At 50.9% G+C, this 17006-nt stretch overlaps 7 protein-coding genes across 7 annotated transcripts; 4 read left to right on the top strand and 3 right to left on the bottom strand.

Moving 5' to 3' along the window:
- Positions 1 to 1147: 1147 nt before the first annotated feature.
- QC762_121597 (uncharacterized protein) lies at positions 1148 to 1492 on the top strand (the record flags this gene model as incomplete). The annotated part of the gene is made up of 1 exon (XM_062886587.1): positions 1148 to 1492. The coding sequence occupies one exon, from the start codon at positions 1148 to 1150 to the stop codon at positions 1490 to 1492; it is 345 nt and encodes a 114-aa protein (XP_062749700.1).
- Positions 1493 to 4208: 2716 nt separating this feature from the next.
- On the bottom strand, positions 4209 to 5078 carry QC762_121600 (uncharacterized protein; the record flags this gene model as incomplete). The annotated part of the gene is made up of 3 exons (XM_062886588.1): positions 4209 to 4411; positions 4459 to 4896; positions 5003 to 5078. The coding sequence occupies 3 exons, from the start codon at positions 5076 to 5078 to the stop codon at positions 4209 to 4211; spliced, it is 717 nt and encodes a 238-aa protein (XP_062749699.1).
- Positions 5079 to 5644: 566 nt separating this feature from the next.
- On the top strand, positions 5645 to 6409 carry QC762_0021950 (uncharacterized protein; the record flags this gene model as incomplete). The annotated part of the gene is made up of 1 exon (XM_062883094.1): positions 5645 to 6409. The coding sequence occupies one exon, from the start codon at positions 5645 to 5647 to the stop codon at positions 6143 to 6145; it is 501 nt and encodes a 166-aa protein (XP_062749698.1). The 3' UTR covers positions 6146 to 6409.
- Positions 6410 to 7383: 974 nt separating this feature from the next.
- Positions 7384 to 7998, top strand: QC762_207983 (uncharacterized protein; the record flags this gene model as incomplete). Its single annotated transcript, XM_062887709.1, has 2 exons — positions 7384 to 7632; positions 7822 to 7998. The coding sequence occupies 2 exons, from the start codon at positions 7384 to 7386 to the stop codon at positions 7996 to 7998; spliced, it is 426 nt and encodes a 141-aa protein (XP_062749697.1).
- A 508-nt stretch (positions 7999 to 8506) lies between these two features.
- On the top strand, positions 8507 to 9457 carry QC762_0021930 (uncharacterized protein). Its single transcript, XM_062883093.1, has 2 exons — positions 8507 to 8988; positions 9039 to 9457. Exons 1-2 carry the CDS (start codon positions 8686 to 8688, stop codon positions 9300 to 9302), a joined length of 567 nt encoding a protein of 188 aa, XP_062749696.1. The 5' UTR covers positions 8507 to 8685; the 3' UTR covers positions 9303 to 9457.
- Positions 9458 to 9710: 253 nt separating this feature from the next.
- Positions 9711 to 11528, bottom strand: QC762_207970 (uncharacterized protein; the record flags this gene model as incomplete). Its single annotated transcript, XM_062887708.1, has 2 exons — positions 10984 to 11528; positions 9711 to 10692 (listed from the first exon to the last, which is right to left on the bottom strand). Exons 1-2 carry the CDS (start codon positions 11397 to 11399, stop codon positions 9711 to 9713), a joined length of 1398 nt encoding a protein of 465 aa, XP_062749695.1. The 5' UTR covers positions 11400 to 11528.
- Positions 11529 to 13645: 2117 nt separating this feature from the next.
- QC762_121680 (uncharacterized protein) lies at positions 13646 to 14795 on the bottom strand. Its single transcript, XM_062886589.1, has 2 exons — positions 13844 to 14795; positions 13646 to 13779 (listed from the first exon to the last, which is right to left on the bottom strand). The coding sequence occupies exons 1-2, from the start codon at positions 14776 to 14778 to the stop codon at positions 13737 to 13739; spliced, it is 978 nt and encodes a 325-aa protein (XP_062749694.1). The 5' UTR covers positions 14779 to 14795; the 3' UTR covers positions 13646 to 13736.
- Between the last annotated feature and the right edge of the window lie 2211 nt (positions 14796 to 17006).

Here is a 17006-nt window from a genome sequence, read left to right as displayed (position 1 = left end):
GACAGCGAGGTGGGCCGTGGGTAGGTAGTTGACGGTAACTATGACGGTGATGGTGATGGTGACGGTGACGGCGACGGGGAACGACGATGTAGCAATGGACAGTAATGGTGGTGTTTCCTACAGGTATACAAAAGTACGGGTGCGCTATCGAAAGGTACATTGCACGTGCCCCACAAGGAACGAAAGTTCGGCAAGTGTGTCTCGAATAGAAACAATTATCACCCGACCCCAGAGAGCATACTGATATGCAGTTGCCATCCTGCCTCGCCACCCGGCCTCAAGACGGAGACCACACAACTTAGACCTGCCGTCTTTTAAACACGTTACAATGCACAATCCAAAACCGTACAAACTGTAAATATTACTATTCCCAAAACGCCTTATTATCGCCGATAATCTTGACTTTTGTGTAGGCAGTATTTGGGCGTGTAAGCAACGGTGATACCAGTTATTTCCGCTCTCGATGAATTCGTGGGCAGGGTGATCGCATAAGGTAAGGTAACCTTCAGCTTCAGTCCTCCAAGCCAGGCCTCCCAAAAGAGAGATAAAACAGCTATCACTTGACGCTCGAGAACATCGACACCGATGCTCTGCGGTCGCCATCATGCATCAATAGACACTCAGCTTCTATCTTTCAAGCCAGGCCTCCCAAAAGAGAGATTCAACAGCCATCACCCGACGTTCGAGAACATAGCGCATAGCCACTGTCGTTTGGCAGAACGTGGTTGGTCCGATGCCTGGCCGGTGGCACGGCCCATCCCGCAATTGTATTAGCCGTTTCACATCCGAGGAGCATTATGTCCGAGGATATTGGGTCTAGATCTTTTGATGCATTTACAAGGGGCTTGGGACAATGATTTCCAGACCAGCCAAAGCGCCATTCTCCCACCCGGCGGCAACAAAATGCATGCGTGCTTGTCGATATAAGATGGGGGACGAAAATGTGTTTTCAAATTGCTACCTAGGTAGGAAAGCAAGCCTCTACCATTATTGGATCAACGTCCTGTTTGTTTGCAATACCTGCGTGAGACTTCACTTCCGTCCGCTGTGGTTCATTCACCCACCTACCTCTCTACCCTATCCACTCAGTCAGAGGTATGTGTCACGATTCCCCTGCCCTACATGGCTCGTGGTGCCGGAGCAGCGAATGGCGCCGCGGCGCTTCGATCTTGCTTTGGTAAGGGTCGCCGACATCAAACTCATTCTCGCATTCGAAGGCAAGGGCAACAACTTCGAGTGGGACAAGCTTGCCAGCGAGGTCCGACAATGCTGTATCGCGACTCGGCCCAAGGGTTATCAAGGACGCAATTATGGGATGGGCGGTCGAGGACCTGAATGTCTCTTCCTTGAGTACAATGGCACTCAAGCGTCCTACCTGTACGTCGACAATACGGCCACGGTTAAGACATGTGAGTATCGCCGCACATACCACATCACGACAGATCGAGATGAGATTAGTCAGATCCTCCAGTTCATCGCGGCTCAATTTTAGTCATGTATCAAAGTCATCATCGAGTATTCTTCTCTAGCAAATCTACAATTGAGGTTATTATCTCGACTTTCACATCCCATCTTGTAAAGAAGTGGAAGGTTGGATGATGGTGTGGTTGCTCTCAGGGAAGGTAGAAACTGGGCTCCTGGCGAGAAAGACGTGCTCTTCCTATTTAAATACCTCACTGTGCGCTCTATAGTATATCCCAGCTACCTAGGTATCATATTCAATGTCCATCGCAACCGACAGAGCCTGACGTGACAGAGAAAACCAGTTGTTAACATTGCCTGTTGCCAATGCCACTTTGTCAGCTTCCTCATCCAACTCTTTAAGGAGTTGTGCGCGGTGGAACACTGCCCCTCCGCTAGACACAATCAAATGTCTGAGCAGTGCATCCCACCTCCTATCGTTCCTCGGATGATACGCCGTCCACTCCAGCTGTGCCGTAACCAAGCACTCTCTCACAATCTCGACAATCCTGGCCGTCTCCCGCTCCGCATCACCGTGGCCAAGGTATCCAAAATCATACGTCTTCTCAATAAACCCCTCTAGCGCCCTGTCGAGATCATCGTGGGTGGCGCTGTCGTCCCTCATCACCCTGGCGTACGCCCTGCGTATCTGATGCTGGAGTACGATTCCACGGCGGGAGTACACGATATACCTCACGGACGGGGGGATTTGTCCTTTGAATCACAGGTGTTAGCCCATCAACTTCTTTCTTGAGACTGGGATTAGGTAGATAACACACTGACCGGGATGATTTTTTCGCCAATATAGCGAATGAGGAGATCCAGCTGTGCTCTGGCAAAGTTGAGTTCGCTGGTGACCACCTCGAGGCTGTCTCGCGGTGCGCTGGCGTTCCACAGCCGGTTGACTAGTTGGGCGTAGGTTGCACGGCGCGTGGGCCCAGGTACATGTTCTACCTTTTGGCGCTTGATCTCATCTTTGGGGCTATCGGGCTCCCATTTCCCCCTAGGCCTCCGGATGGGCGGCATTTTTCAACTGGAAACTTAGAAAATACAATCTTTGGGATTCTGAATTTTGTAATGCAACAAGTAGATGGGGATGCAGTGTTACCTACCTTTGTAAAGCACAAATGTGGGCAGAGGACAGGAGGTATCTCGCATTTTAGACATTGACAATGAAGAGGTTAACAAAGGGTGAGGATAGCGGTGTTCAGAGCGGGATGGAACAAAGCAGGATTAAAGCCGCAGCGAGAGGAGCAGTATGACAATGAAGACGATTTTTTAAGTTCTTTAGAATACCATTAGGTAGTCAATTGTTCTCACTAGGTACCTAGGTAGGTACCTGTGGTGCATCGGCAAGAAAGGGTATTCTTATGGCCATTCTTATCCACCTCTCAATCGGCCCTCACCATCCCCAAAACACATCATCCTTTACAAGAGAGGTACAACGTTATCGAGCTTGCAGATGACCTTGATCAAAGAAATAACCACTCGTAGCAAGTTTAGCTGCAAGTTCAAAGCCTCCAGTGCGTTTCTTGGGATGTTTGTCAGCCATTGGCACCATGGATAATGGATGGTCTAGACAAAGAGCTCGGAACATTCTTGACAATCCTTGGATTGTTGGTACCCGGCCTCGCAATCCGTAGGAGCGGTAGGGACTCGGGAGACCTTGGGAGAACAATGGAGTAACTGTGCTCAGATGCTGGTCCTAGGTCAATTGACCCTGGTGTGAGAACCGGAGCAGCAAGGGCAATGGGTGACCCGATGGTGAGAAGAAACGTCAGAGCCGTTGATAGCTTCATCTTAACAAATCCTGTTTGGTAAAGCCGGGCGTGGATCTTGTACAGTCAAGGATTAATGTTGTTTGGAGACCATGGTCATATTATTGGGGGCTTGTCTTCTTAAGTACACGCCTTTTCCCTACCGCGGAAGTTCGGCAACATAACTGTAGCTGCAAGACTCAGAATAATTCCACAGAGAATGCTTGATCTACCAGGTATCATCACGGGGATATCATACAGGGTTCAAACCATGTCTCGGAACGGGCCGTTCCTTCTACGCCTTGTCATGAAATTCTCTGGCATGCAGGCAAAGTACGCAATTTACCCCACGCAAGTCCCTACATTCCTGAGCCAAAGTAGGTAAGTTTATTCAACCTCGCCCTGCTTGTCACCGAGCATCTCCCCTTCCTCCAGAGCCTTCAACGCCTTGCGTGATTCAGGATACCAAGGCTCAAAACCGTAATCTGCGCGGCGTTTAGCCTCGGTGTCTAATTCTTCCAGGTCCTTCTTGCATTCCCAGCAATGCCCAGCCTGCTTTCTTTTGTTGATAATCTCCAAAAGAAGCGCGTCAATCTTTTCGTCGTTAGAGGTATAGCCGTCAACGTTCTCGCCTTCCTCCGTGTACCACCATTGCTTGGCTTCAAACACCAAATCGTAAGCCTCGGCAAGGGCGTCTTCGTGGTCCATCTTGGAAATCTCCCGAATGGGCTCGATGAATCGTGCCATATCGCTGGCGAGATCATCATTGTTGACCCCATAACCAAGAAGAGGCTTTAAAACGCGACGCGTTGTGGGTCGCGTTTTTGGGGAGAGAGGCCCCAGCTGACCCCTGAATGGCGCCTTAAGCAAGAAGTACCTCGGGATATCAGACTTCCCATTTCTATTTACTAGGTACATAAGTCCTGCGAACTACCAGGATTTTGGGTTGGTCTGAGAGCTTCTACAAACATTGAAATTTGGAAATTACCCCTAATTTTCACATCCCTTTTCTTCCTCCTTCCGCGGCTTCAGCTTGACAAATCCCATCTCGACCAAGGTCAGTTGCTTCTTCCTTCGCTCCAGAACTGAAAGCAAATCCAACTCTTTCCTTGTCTCAGGTAGCCAATCCGTGATTCCAATAAAATGAGAGACATAGTCTTGCTGCTCATGAATCGCCACAGCCTCTCCCACCACTTGCAATCAGCTCCTGCCTCTACGCACTTCCTGATAACTTCCATACCCAACTTATCGAGAAGATGGTCGTACTTCCCGATTAAATCCTTGCCATTTGACTTTCGATTGTCTCCAGGCGGTAACACTCCCCCATTGCCACCATTCGGGTAGCATGAATGGCTGTCAGGTTCATTTTCGCGCTCTTCCTCATCCTCCAAACCGTCCTCTAGTCGTTTGTCACACATGGTATTACACCACTGATCCATCTCATCATACCATAGGTTTTGAAGGCAAGTCATGACAAGATAAGCTTGCTTTGGAGCGTCTGGATCTTCCATGTTCATGATGCGTCTGATTGGTCGCAAGAACTGGAGCATGGCGGGGTTGAATTTCACACCGTCCTCGTCACGGGCAAGATGTGCGGAGCTGTAATCATCGTACACACGGTCGATGTGACGACGGACCCAGCTAGCTGCCGTGGCTGCATGGCCTTTGCCCAAACGTACTAGATGTTTGAAGGATCATGTGAGGGCTGAATTGTGAGTTAGTTAGTCATGCTGGACACGGCGATATAGGTCACTTGCATAGGGGAGGGTAAGGTATGTACCTACGCTTGGCGAAGTAGGCCTCGGGAGTGAGCTGGCATGCGTACCCGATCTTGGAGTCACCCGGTGTACATGTATCCATTTGTCGGGAGAGGATGTGAGTGTTGAGTGTCAATGAGTTGGTTTAACGGTGTTTACCCGGGCAGAAGTTGAGATTGGTGTTGAGAGTTGGAAACCTTTGGCGGCCACTATTAGAGAAACATGACTCGCGTCGTTGCAAGTCTTGTCTTGATCGGGTTAGCGTAGGTACACAGTGGGACATTGTAGATCTCTTATATTTGAAGAGGTATGCATTGCTGTCACTGAGATGGGGCTTCAAAATCAGTGCCGTGTCCTAGAGAATTTGCTCCTTTGAGCGTTTCAGCTGCGAGTCTTCCTCGGACCAAGACGTGGCACCATTCTGGATCGTACTCGTGAGAAGTTCTAGCAGGCTGTGCTGATGATTGTCTTCCAAGGACCGGACCTATGCCCTGGTTGGAGACCTAATGTATGAAGGTACAACCCCTATTGTGATCTTGCCGTGGCCCGTAGAGACTTGTTTCTTATTCGTCATTTTGCACCTGCCCCACCAGACTACCACCCCAATGTCCAACTCACAAACACTATGCACTCATTAGCCGACCTCAAGTTTAGCCCAACAACCGTAAAATGGCCTCCGGAACCCTCGTCACCTGTCTCGCCGGCGTCGGAGCAGCCGCCGTGCTCCGGGTTCTATACTGGGCATCGCAATTCGTCCTCTACCACTTCTGGCGCCCTTCCAAATCCCTCACAGCCTACAAGCGCGCCAGCGGTGACAGCTACGCCCTCATCACCGGAGCCAGCGCCGGCATCGGTCTCGCCATCGCCCGCGCCATCGTCCGTCAAGGCTTCGGTGTTGTCCTCCTCGGCCACCTCCCAGACGAACTTGCCTCGGCCGCCAAAAGTCTCAATTCCCCGCTTGTGCGCACCCTCGTCGTCAATGCCCGCACCGCGACCCCGGAGGAGCTCTCGGCAGCGGTCGAGTCCATTTCGGACCTTAATATCTCCATTCTCGTCAACAATGTCGGCGGTTTTCCCATGGCTGATCCGCCGATCCGACCTCTCAGCACCCTCAGCACTGCCGAGTTGGATGGTTTCGTTGACATGAACGCCCGTTCATGGCACGTCTGACGAATTTCGTCTTGCCGCTTCTTTCATCAAAATCGACAAGACAAAATCACGAGCGGTCGTTAATTCTCAATGTTTCTTCGGCTGGCCGTGTTGGAATGCCATGGATCGTCATGTACAGCGCCACCAAAGCCTTCAACTACGCCTTCAGCATGGGTCTGTCGCGCGAGCTCGAGGATGGTCCTGCCACAGCCCACATCGACTGCCGCGCTGTTACGCTAGGCGAGGTGCAGAGCCAGGCCAATGTTATGGCAGAGGGTGCCGTTACCGCTGACAAGTTTGGGGGCTATGTTGTGGGAGGTATTGATGGGGCAGTGAAACGGAAGTGGAGGGAGGTGAGACCGTACTGGGGTCATGATCTCCAGCTTGGGTTAATGGACCGCGTGCTGCCTGACAGCATGTTGACGCATTTCTCGAGGGAGGAGTTGAGAGAGAAGAAGGTTAGGTGGGATGCGATCATGGCGAAACGTCGCTGATCTGCGTGGTGCCGGTACCGAAGGTTTAGGGATCTTTGGGCCATCCAAGTGTAGGTAGTTAAGGAGTCTAAATAGGGCAAATAATTTGTGATTCGTCTCGAATCAACAGTATAATGCAGAGCGCGAAAAGCTTTTAACCTCAAAGACCATGAGCCTGTGCCCCATCAACCAACTCCTTCAACACTTTTCGTGATGACGGAAACCAAGGCTCGACGCCCTTGTTCTCTTTGAGGTGAGCGGCTTCTTTCTCCAGGTCATAAAGATCTGACTGCCACAGCCACCGGTGTCCTGCATTTTTCCTTCTGTAGATTGAAACCATCAATGCTTGATCGATGGCGTCATCATATCGTCTGTCCTTCGCCAGGCGCTCTTCAGTTGCGTAGTTCTCGGAATCGCTGTACCACCGACTTTTAAGAACCTAGAGGTAATTATAAAAACGGGGAGAGTACCTAGGTACCTATAAACAGCAGTATGTCGTCTTATATGATAATTGAAACGTTGTTTTAATTTCTAGAGTTTTCTGATTTGAAACGTAGTTAATTTGGACACTCCGAAATCAAGGACTTTCAAAGCTGAAATCAACTATCAAAAGGGGAGTAGGGTGGCATAGACTAACGCTACTAACCACACCCCCCACCTAAGTCCAAAAGCGGTAACATATTTCCCTCGACTAGAGAGAACATTCTTGTCCCTTTCGATGATTACCTCGCCAACACCGATCTGCAGACATTCACTATCAACATAGCTGCCAGTATATCCACGCAGATGCGAGCCAAGAGCCCCGGAGAAAATGCCAACCTGACCCTGATCCCCGGGGATGTCTTCGTCATCGAAGCCTACATTCAAGTTCATTGGCCCTGGTTGACTCTCTTTGTGGTCGAGACACTCATGGCTACCTGGCTGTTGGCTCTCACGATTATGATGACCAAAGACGAACCGCTGTACAAGAGTTCCGCGTTGGCATTGCTCAAGCATAGAATTCCGGGTTGGGAGAAAGATGGGAGCAGTAGCAAGGTGTCTGTGGGAAAGTGAAGGTGATGGAATAAATCTACCGAACTGAGGGACTGAACCGCTAGAAATACATGTGGCTGTCATAACCAGGGCGGTGAAGAAAGGCGAATAAAGCCGTGAAAAGGATAAAAGGGAAAGGCTGCAAAAGGCCTGCAAGACCTGCAAAGGAAAGCAAAAGGCTCTAAGCCAACAGTGTCTATCAAGCGTGGCTCTCAAGTGGTCGATTACGAAGTTGAGGTGAAGCAATCGGTCATAGAAGTCAGGGACACAGAGAAGCGGTTGAAAGATAGCGCGCGGGATGTGTTGGTTCAGTTCGACCGGGGAAGTGCAGGAGAAACGATTGTTACTACACGAACAAGGGCGAAATAGGGGTCAGGGGAGTTGAAGGGAAGGGTGTGCTCCATAGTCAAAGTTTTTTTCACGTCATCCTATCCATCCTTCAATCTCGTTCATCATCATCAACTTCGAGAAGGCCTCCAAGCTAATGAATGGTTTAGCGACCTGGTGTTCGGCTGGAACCTAGCCGCTAGAGTGTTTTGGACTTGGCTCCAAAGTCCCAGCGTCTCAGCCCTGTCCGGGGTAGAAGAAGAAATACTTGCCAAGCAGGTTGTGGCAGCCCTGTTCATCTCCACTCTCCCCTGTTCACAATTCGAGGACCAATCAGCAAACGAACCACTCGCAGAAACTGAGAAATGTTTCCGGGATAACCGCAACTTTTCGAGTCAGACGGTGGCATGTTGTTGGTGGTGGCTGCCCGGGGTGTGAGCAGGCAAGGAGGAAAGCCAAGTTGCAGACCAGCCACATGCGGGATGTGGGCGTCTTGGCTGCAAGTTGGTCACCCAGTTCATCTTAATCGGACGGTCAGGGTCACCAATGTTGACGGTGTATAAGATGTGGGAGAAGGGCCTTTGTCACTGATCAGTATTTCTTCTGTTATTCTCAGCAACAGTCTTACCACAGTCGTTCTCATCGCTCTTTTTCCCTTCTCCTTTTACCAGCAAAGATACCCGGCCTTTTACGCCACTTACATACACCTTATTTTCTAATTCTATCAAAATGGCCGCTCCCGCCACCCAAGCCACTGCTACCCCTCCGACCCAGGCCACCGGTCCCATCTCTGACGCCGACGTGGCCGAGTGGAAAGACAAGTTCAGCAAAGTCTTCGCCGCACCCTCCGAGCACTTCAACTCCAAGTCGCCCGCCACCGCTCAGCCATGGACACACAACTTCTGGAACTTTGTTAATCCGCTCGAGACATGTCTTATGACTTGGTGCTTGCCGTGTGTCGTGTTTGGCAGGACACATCACAGGGTGAACAAGAGCGCTAGTCTGAGGGGCTACGAGCCTATCAACACTTCGGTATGTTCCAGGCTTTCTCTCGGATGACAGGTTGCTGACATGATCTGCAGTGCCTTCTATTCTGCGGTTCAACAGCTGTCTGCATGCAGTGGCTTCCCATGGCGATTCAGAGAGCGGATTTCCGAGCCAAGTACAACCTTCAGGGTAGCTGCGCGGTGGATGTTGCCTTGGCGTGCTGCTGCGGGTGCTGTGACATCGTGCAGATGGATAAGGAGGCTGAGCTGAGGGCTTCTGGGGAGCAGAGCCAGAATGGGATTCAGGAGCAGTATAAAGCTGCTGAGGTTATGGTTGTGCCTGTGGAGCAGAAGCAGTAGAGTGGGTTGGTGATGGAGTGATGGCGATGGTGGGATAATTGAGTACCTAGTTTTTTTGGTGGATAATGGGTTGTGATTTATTGGGACTATGATACCTCTGCTAGCTTGCTTGTTTGTGTTAACAACATAATATTGCTTTTCAACTCTGAAAATGTTTTCTCACAATTCTTCGGACAAGAACTTCGTCATCAAGGGTCAACCCAAGGGAAGGACCCCTGCTTCTCAAGTGCCAGATTGCGGAGACAAGATTTGCAAATAATCCCTGCTAGCGCTGGGGAGCTGAACTAGACCCTTGCTCGGCAAAATTCACCCAGGGTCCCAATGTGGCGTCCATCCCGAGATCAACGATAAGGTTGGTGATGGCTTCAAAAACACTTTTCAGATTGACTTTCTCCAACGGTTGAATCCTTACCTCCCACTTGTCCAACCTCCTCCCTGATAGCTATTTCCCTTCCAACCCGGCAAACCATTACTCTGCTGCCCCCCTCCCTGATAACCCTGCCACCTATAAGCCTGACAACCCCCTTGATAGCCCAATTCAAAAACACCACCACCACCACCACCCGTCTGCTCCTCCTCCTTCTTCCCAGCCGCCTCCTTCTCAACCCCAAGCTCAACCACCATCCCCCTCGCCGTCTTCCCCCTCCTATCCCCAACATCCAAACTCGCCCCCGCCTTGACAAGTCCCTTCGCAATCTTTGTCACCGATTCCCTATCTCGCAACTTATACCCCCCCGCCAGAACAATCAACGCCGTCCTCCCCTCTCGATCCCTGCCATCAACCACCTCTTGCCTCAACCCAGCATCCTCCACCTCTTTAAGCAAGAACTCTGCCGCCTCAGGACAGACACCATAGGCTGCCCAGTGAAGGGGCGTCATGCCCCGGAAATCTTTCTGTTTGAGCAGACTCTTCCATTTGTACTGCCCGATGTAACTTGTAGGCTGGTAGGAAGTGTAATTACTGGGGGCTGTCTGATAGTGGGTGTACCTGGTGGTAGTTGGCTGGTATGTAAATGTTTTGATAGTTGTCATACTGTCCTTGATGGCTTCCAGCGCGGCGACGTTGTTGTGGTAGGAGGCGATGTGTACGGCTGTTAACTGGGAATAAGCTGCGTTGAGTGTGGCGGTTGGGTCGGCTCCTCTTTCCAGGAGGGACTTGATGACGGTAGTGGTTTTGGTGGTTCTTCCGGTGGTGGCGCATAGATCGTGGAGGGTGGTGTGCCCGGTCGGTTGGGATTTCTCGTCGATGTTGGGGGTGTTGTTGGGCTGGTATTGGAATCTCGGGGTTTGGAATTGAACAATGGGTTGGAAACCTCGGATTTGGAGGGGCTGGCCGAATGGCTGTCGGGTGTTGGAGAGGATGTTTTGGGGGAGTTGTGAGGTTGTTTGTCTGGATGTTGTTGATGGCACGTCAGTACATAACCGCATGAATAGGTAAGAAGGCTCAGCGGGTTGCGTGGGGGGGTTAATATAGTGTTATGGAAGTGTGGTAATATGTTCCTCTGCTAATGTGTTAATGTGCTAATGTGTTATTGTGGAAATGTGGAAATGTGGTAATGTGGAAATGTGGTAATGTGGTAATGTGGTAATGTGGTAATGTGGTAATGTGGTAATGTGGTAATGTGGTAATGTGGTAATGTGTTATTGTGTTAATGTGATAAAGGAGGAAGGGTCAACATACAACCTAATAGCCTGACCAACCCGATAAAACTCCCGTCCCCTCGCATATAGCTGACTCGTCAGCCGATATATCTCAGCAGGCGTGAATATCTCAAACAGCTTCGTGGAACCGAGCTGACCGAGCTGGGGCATCAGCTTTTTTGCCTTCTCGTCGGCATCCGCAAAGGCCTCCTTGCACTCCTCCAGGTTTGCCTTAAGACGCGGGGAGAGATCTGTGGGTATCGGAATGCTGGTTGTGCCAGACTTGAGCTGTTCAAGAAGACCTCTGCACGAGTCCAGTGCTACAGAGACAGTCTTGATGCTACTGAAAAGATCCCTGAGACTGCTGTCACTGCATAGGACCCGGTAGGTCAAGGTGTTGTAGGTTGTTGAGAGCCTCTGGGCGGAATCCTGTAGTATGATGACCTGGTCCAACATTGTATGCTTTGGCTGTCACGAATTTCGTACTGAGGAACGGGAATGATCTAGAAAGGAGTTGGATGAAACTGGAGTGAGCAGGAAAGATAGGTAAACATGTACATGACCGGAACGGAGGTAGAGGTGGAAATCCGAGGATACTTTACATTTTAGACTTCCACAGATTGTCCTCATGGTTGTGGACTCAGCCCCAAGGTCGGATTCAGCTGGCCCTTGACAAGCATGTTGGCGGCTCATTGTGCTGACATCATGGGGGAGCAGCACGACTGCGCCCCCCTTGGCAGCAGAGCCTCACCTCCCCATGGGGGCATATTCCTCCTGCTGAAACCACACATCGCATGCTTCATGTTTCATGCAACAATAACGAGAAGCAAAATAGGTAGACACAAAGAAATCAGCAGAGTCTGCAGCGGACAATTATGTCTTTCAAATAATATTGTCTTCATAATGTTAGCATTCTGCGCATTCCGATTCTGATTAACTAACGTCTAGGAGCTCTCTTATCTAACGTATTATCCCTTCTATGCTATTTGAATCCCACTGATCCACAAAGGCCAGGCTTAGGTGTAACACTCTCCAACCACTTCTTAATAAGAGGCTCAGCCTGAAGCATCTGACCAAACTCAGGACCTGATGCCCCTAAAACTGTGGTTTGACTGCCGCTTGTCATTCCGAAGATCACCGCATGAGTCTTGTTTATTCTCAGCAGCTCTTGCTCTCCCTGGCTGTGTTTTGATGCCCAACTTTGGATGGTGTATCCCACCCAGCTTTCCTCCTTTTTTGCCCAGTCTCACCCGGGATGACTTTACTTCCAGGCTTCCTTTGGCTTTCAGCTTTGGTCGAGGCTAGGCGTGTGTCATCTTTGATCTTTCGGTTCGAGGCATTTGAGGACTTGTATCTTTGGTTTAATGGAGGCGGTGGACTGAGTGGTCTAGCATCTCGACTCGGCGGTAACTTATTCGTCTGACTTAAAGGAACGGCCCGGGTATTTGTCATCTTATTCCTCAGTGCTAAGTCATGTTTTTCACCGCTTACTTTGTCACTCGTGGCAGTGTCGGGTGTCACTTTACCACTCGGAATCTTGTTTGTTGTCCGCCTATCTTGTCTGGCGGCCCGTGGACGGGTATCTTTGGGGGCAATAGGTTTTCTCTGTTGGTGTTGTTCTTACTGGCGTCCTCCGCTGGTGTATTGAATCTTACACGGCGGCTGTCATTATTGCCCACTGACCGGCCCTCATCTCCACAACCTGGAGGTTTGAGGTGGCCCTTTTGATTCTGAAGTTGCTTTTGTTGCCGGTTTTGACTAAAAGGCTCAGATTGACTGCTATGTCGATGCTTCGTGTGGCCCTGTGGATGATTTCGGTTATCTCTTATGGATTGATCACGGTTATTGTTGTAGCTAGGAGGCCGACTGTGTCGTTGATCTGGGTCGGGGGTTTTATCCCGAGAACGGTCCCGTTGTTGATGTGGAAATTGAACCTCGGACCTGCCTTGAGACGGGCTCCTGCGTGGTTGATGGCGCGGAGTGGTATTCGGCGCATTGTTTGTATTTTCGTGTTACTCGTGGACTTCAGGTAGTATCTTGGTCTATACGTCCTTTTCTTGAGGTGCATCCAAATAGGCACCCGCCTTTTCCAGCGCAGCCTTCGCCCTTCTCAACGCTCTTTCATCCTTATCTCCCCGGAGAGCTGCCCATTCAAGATATCCCAAGGCGTTCTGCTCTTGTAATCCTTCTCCCTAATTCACCGGTTACGTAACCTCTCTCTCACAATCTCTCGAACAAAGAACTCGGCCGCCTCAGGTGCTACCCCCAAGTAACCATACGAAGAATATTTCTGCCGTTCTTATTAGCCTTATATAGGAGGCATTTCAATTCCCTTTTATGGCTTCTATAGCGCTGCATAGTAGAAACCGTGCTTATCGAAGTCGACGGTCGGGAGGGTAATACTGTCATGGCACTGGCACTGGCACCCTGACCTTATCTTATCATTCACCTGCCCTGCCCCACCGAGCCTTGCAGCCTTGCACCTTAAATTCCGTGCAGGCCAGGCCAGGCAAAGCCTTCCTTTCCTTTTTCTCTTCTTTAGCTTAGTATTTCGTCAATTCGGTGTAGCTTTGCAGCATTGCCTCTCGTTTGGCCACTTCGTGACAGACGGTAGGCTGTGTGGAAAATGGAAGCTACGTAGCCACGTGGTCTCCTGTAACAGTCTTGTAGCTAACAATTTACTTTCTTTGGTATAAGGTTTGATCTATGTACAGAGGTGGCCCATATATTGAGGGACGCGGCGCCGGGCCGGGATTTGATACCGGGGCTGGGGCACAAATCCGGCGACCCCGCTCAGATTGCGGAGCGTCGTCGAGTTGGCCGGATTCCAAGATTGGTCGGTGCATAACATATTGATTTTTCATCCACTATACTGCTGCTGCTGCTAACGTTCGTCTCATTAATAATACCACCAGACGCCCGGAACCCCGTCTTTTTCTTGAACCTTCCAGGAAGGATCGGATTGGCGATGCTGGTAACTCTTCCATTCGTACCAGGCCCAGAGAAGCTCCGTGGGACCGAGCCTGAACCAGCCTCGAAATCCAGGAGGAGAAAATTGGCTCTCGTCTCGAGTCATATACCCCGTATCCAGCATCCAAAGCCACGCTTTCTTACCCATGCGCAGGTACTTGAGCCATTCTTCTCTATCCACTGCCGTCCTCAGCGGGGGCGTCTCATCGGGTAGTTCCTCAATCAGCGAACGCAAGCACTCCTCGTCAACCACAAGGACACTGCGAAATCTCGGGTCGTCATGGCTCTCGTTGGGCTCAAGGGCGGGATCAAGATCTGGATCGTCGGTGTCGTCGTCGTCGTCGTTATAATTCGGCGGAAGGTCTGGCTGCACGCCCACGCTAACCAACCACTCCCGGAAGTAGTCCCTGAGCTTGGCGAAACCCTCGGCGTCCGACTGAATCCCCGCAAGCCTGTCCTTATCCTCTATCACGTCGCAATAGAACCTCTTTGCCAATTCCTCATTGGGCTCCCCGTCGGTCACGGCCTTGCTTTCATACGCCTGTCCATATTTCGGAAATCTGCCCTGGTGGGGGCTATAGCGTGCCCACGCGTCCAGCCGTCGCATGGCGATGGGGAATAGAGCGTCCGATTCGGGCGTGTAGACTGTCCGTAGGATGGTGAATCCCCACAGGTGCTGGGCGTAGGTCGTGTGGCGGCTAGCTCCAAGGGCCTCGAGGCGGAAGGCGGTTTCGTTATCGCGCGTTTTGGGCCGGCGCGGATAGAAGAGCAACCTGGGAACCGGGGGAAAGGTTGGAGGCGCCATTTTTTGGGAGACGTTTGAATGTTTATGTATGTCACGGGTAGCACAGGTTGACAGGTTCATCACAGTAGTATGCAGCTAAGCCACGGTCTGGGCTCTATTCCGTCAGGTAGGGGCAGGCTCTATTGTCAAGACGTAGCTCAAAGAGCTACAAACAGGTCTCGCGGCAGCGAGATGCAAAATCTTTCTAGTCGCATTGGCTTGTGCTCTGCACGTGCCAAGCTCCATTAGTGGATCAACGACGGTCACGGTGCAACCGCCGTGACATATACAGGGTGGCTTTGCGGGTGCTGGCCTTATACCGTACGATCCAGAGAGGGTGCTTTCTAAGCTAGATGCGAAGCTTCGTACGCCAACACCTCCAAAACTCACGGCCCGGCACTGCACAACCTTGGGTCTCCCAAACACACCACAACCCTCGAGAAGCCAACTCACAGTCAACGCTCATCAAGACTCGCATTGCTAACCATCAAAATAGCTCCCCGACTTCAATGTTAGCTGCGGTAGATCAGCTTGCTAAAGATACAACGGCTATAATGCACCAGGTGGCTCTCCTTCGTGCAGAGCTCTTGTCGCTCCGTAAGGCCAATGTCACGGCACTGGACCGTTGGTCCCTAGATCACGTGCCTAGTCACGTGCCTGGTCACTGCACCTATCTTCGGGTCTGCATCTCCATAGCTTCTTCCCTTCTTCATAGAGCAACGCAGTTATCTTCCCAGACCTACTGTGGTCCTGTGACAGCCAATGAGGCACTAAGCAAGCGCTGGAGAGCCAAAAAAAACACGCGTAAGGCTTGGAGGGTCACTTACTGTACAAGAGGCACAGGATCTACTGGATCAGAAGGCCGTGAATGGAGAGGGAGTGCAAGAAACGCAGCTGGATAGTAGTAATGCAGGGGGAGGGCGTGCGAGGGTTCAGTGCTGTGGTGTGTGCGGCAAGCCTGGCCATAACGCGCGCACTTGCCAGGAGGCCGGGTGTCACAGTTAAGCCGGCAGGCAGGACAGACCGTGTGCGGGGCACAGGACGCACAGCCAATCGCTAGCAGAACCAATCAGAAGGAAGAAAGATGGACCAATAGGAGGTGGATCATCCAGGACACAAAGGAATCATGAATGATCGATTCCTGGGACTCAGTTATGATCCTCGAAGAATAGAATGATCCAGGGCTTGGCACTAGGTTTATATATACGGAGGAACCGGCTGGTGTAGATAGACAGTTCCGCAGTATGCAATTCACAGCTTGTATTTACGGTATCTTGTGTTTACATTGAGACATCTTGTGCACTGTTTAGCTGCACCGAACCAATTGTCAGAAGTTGCCTTCAACCGAGTCTCCCTTTCAGAGGTTCTGTACAGGGGTTCGTCACACCGGGGAATCATCTGATGCAGCCGTTTCTAATATAATTGTAGTTGTTTCCTAGTGTTGTTGCGGTATAATTGAGGATAGTTTGTTACGGTGTGGTGGGAAGGGGGTCACTCGCTTATAATATACGTTAAGCAAAGTCACTCTGTCTCTTGGCAAGGTGGGGTATGGTGACATACCTACGGAGCATACCCCTCACTTGATTCCATGACATCCTCTCACTTCTGACCTCGGGCTTCTCCTCCAGCCGCTCTGTGAGTAATACTCTACACCGCAATTCTTCAACATGGACTCCTCGGACTCGGACTCGGTCGAACTGCCATCATTGATGGGCGCTCTTGGCATCTCGACTGGTGATCATGCAATCTGGTCCGTTGCTCCTTGGTTGAGTCGCCCAGACCCCATCGACATCAAGCTCTACCATGTCTTCGACAGCCTATCCCAAACCCCGTACTTTGAGGGTGAGGGTATTAGCGCTGCACTTTCAGCTCCCACGGAGACGGAATACAACGGCCTCAACGCGAAATCACTCAGCAACCACCTGAACTGGAACTACCGACACCCAACGCCATTCATCTCATTCTGGGATGACTGGGCAAAGGCCGAGAAAGAAGTCGAACGGAGACTCAAACAGCCCAAGGTGTATTTCGAAGAGATGAGAGAATCGATTTCCCGTGGAGAGGTGAAGGTCGCTGTTGTCTCACGGAATCGGCTTCTGGAAAGCAACAGATGGGCCTTCAACCTTGCAGAATTCTTGCAGAGACCAGAACGCAAAACTTTGTCGGCGGAACTCCAGGCAATGAAAATACCGATTAGTCCCAAAGAATGGCTAGCGATGTATTCGGTTTCAGAGGATGCGATAATCAAGATCTTGAGGTTCCGGGACGCCACTCGACCTGGGGAAAGACACACTGGGCTTTCTCTTCGA

This window comes from Podospora pseudocomata, assembly GCF_035222375.1.
Source record: "Podospora pseudocomata strain CBS 415.72m chromosome 1 map unlocalized CBS415.72m_1, whole genome shotgun sequence".
Lineage (NCBI taxonomy): Eukaryota > Fungi > Ascomycota > Sordariomycetes > Sordariales > Podosporaceae > Podospora > Podospora pseudocomata.
Note: the sequence above shows the minus strand (reverse complement) of the source record. Positions and strands in the feature narration are given on the sequence as shown.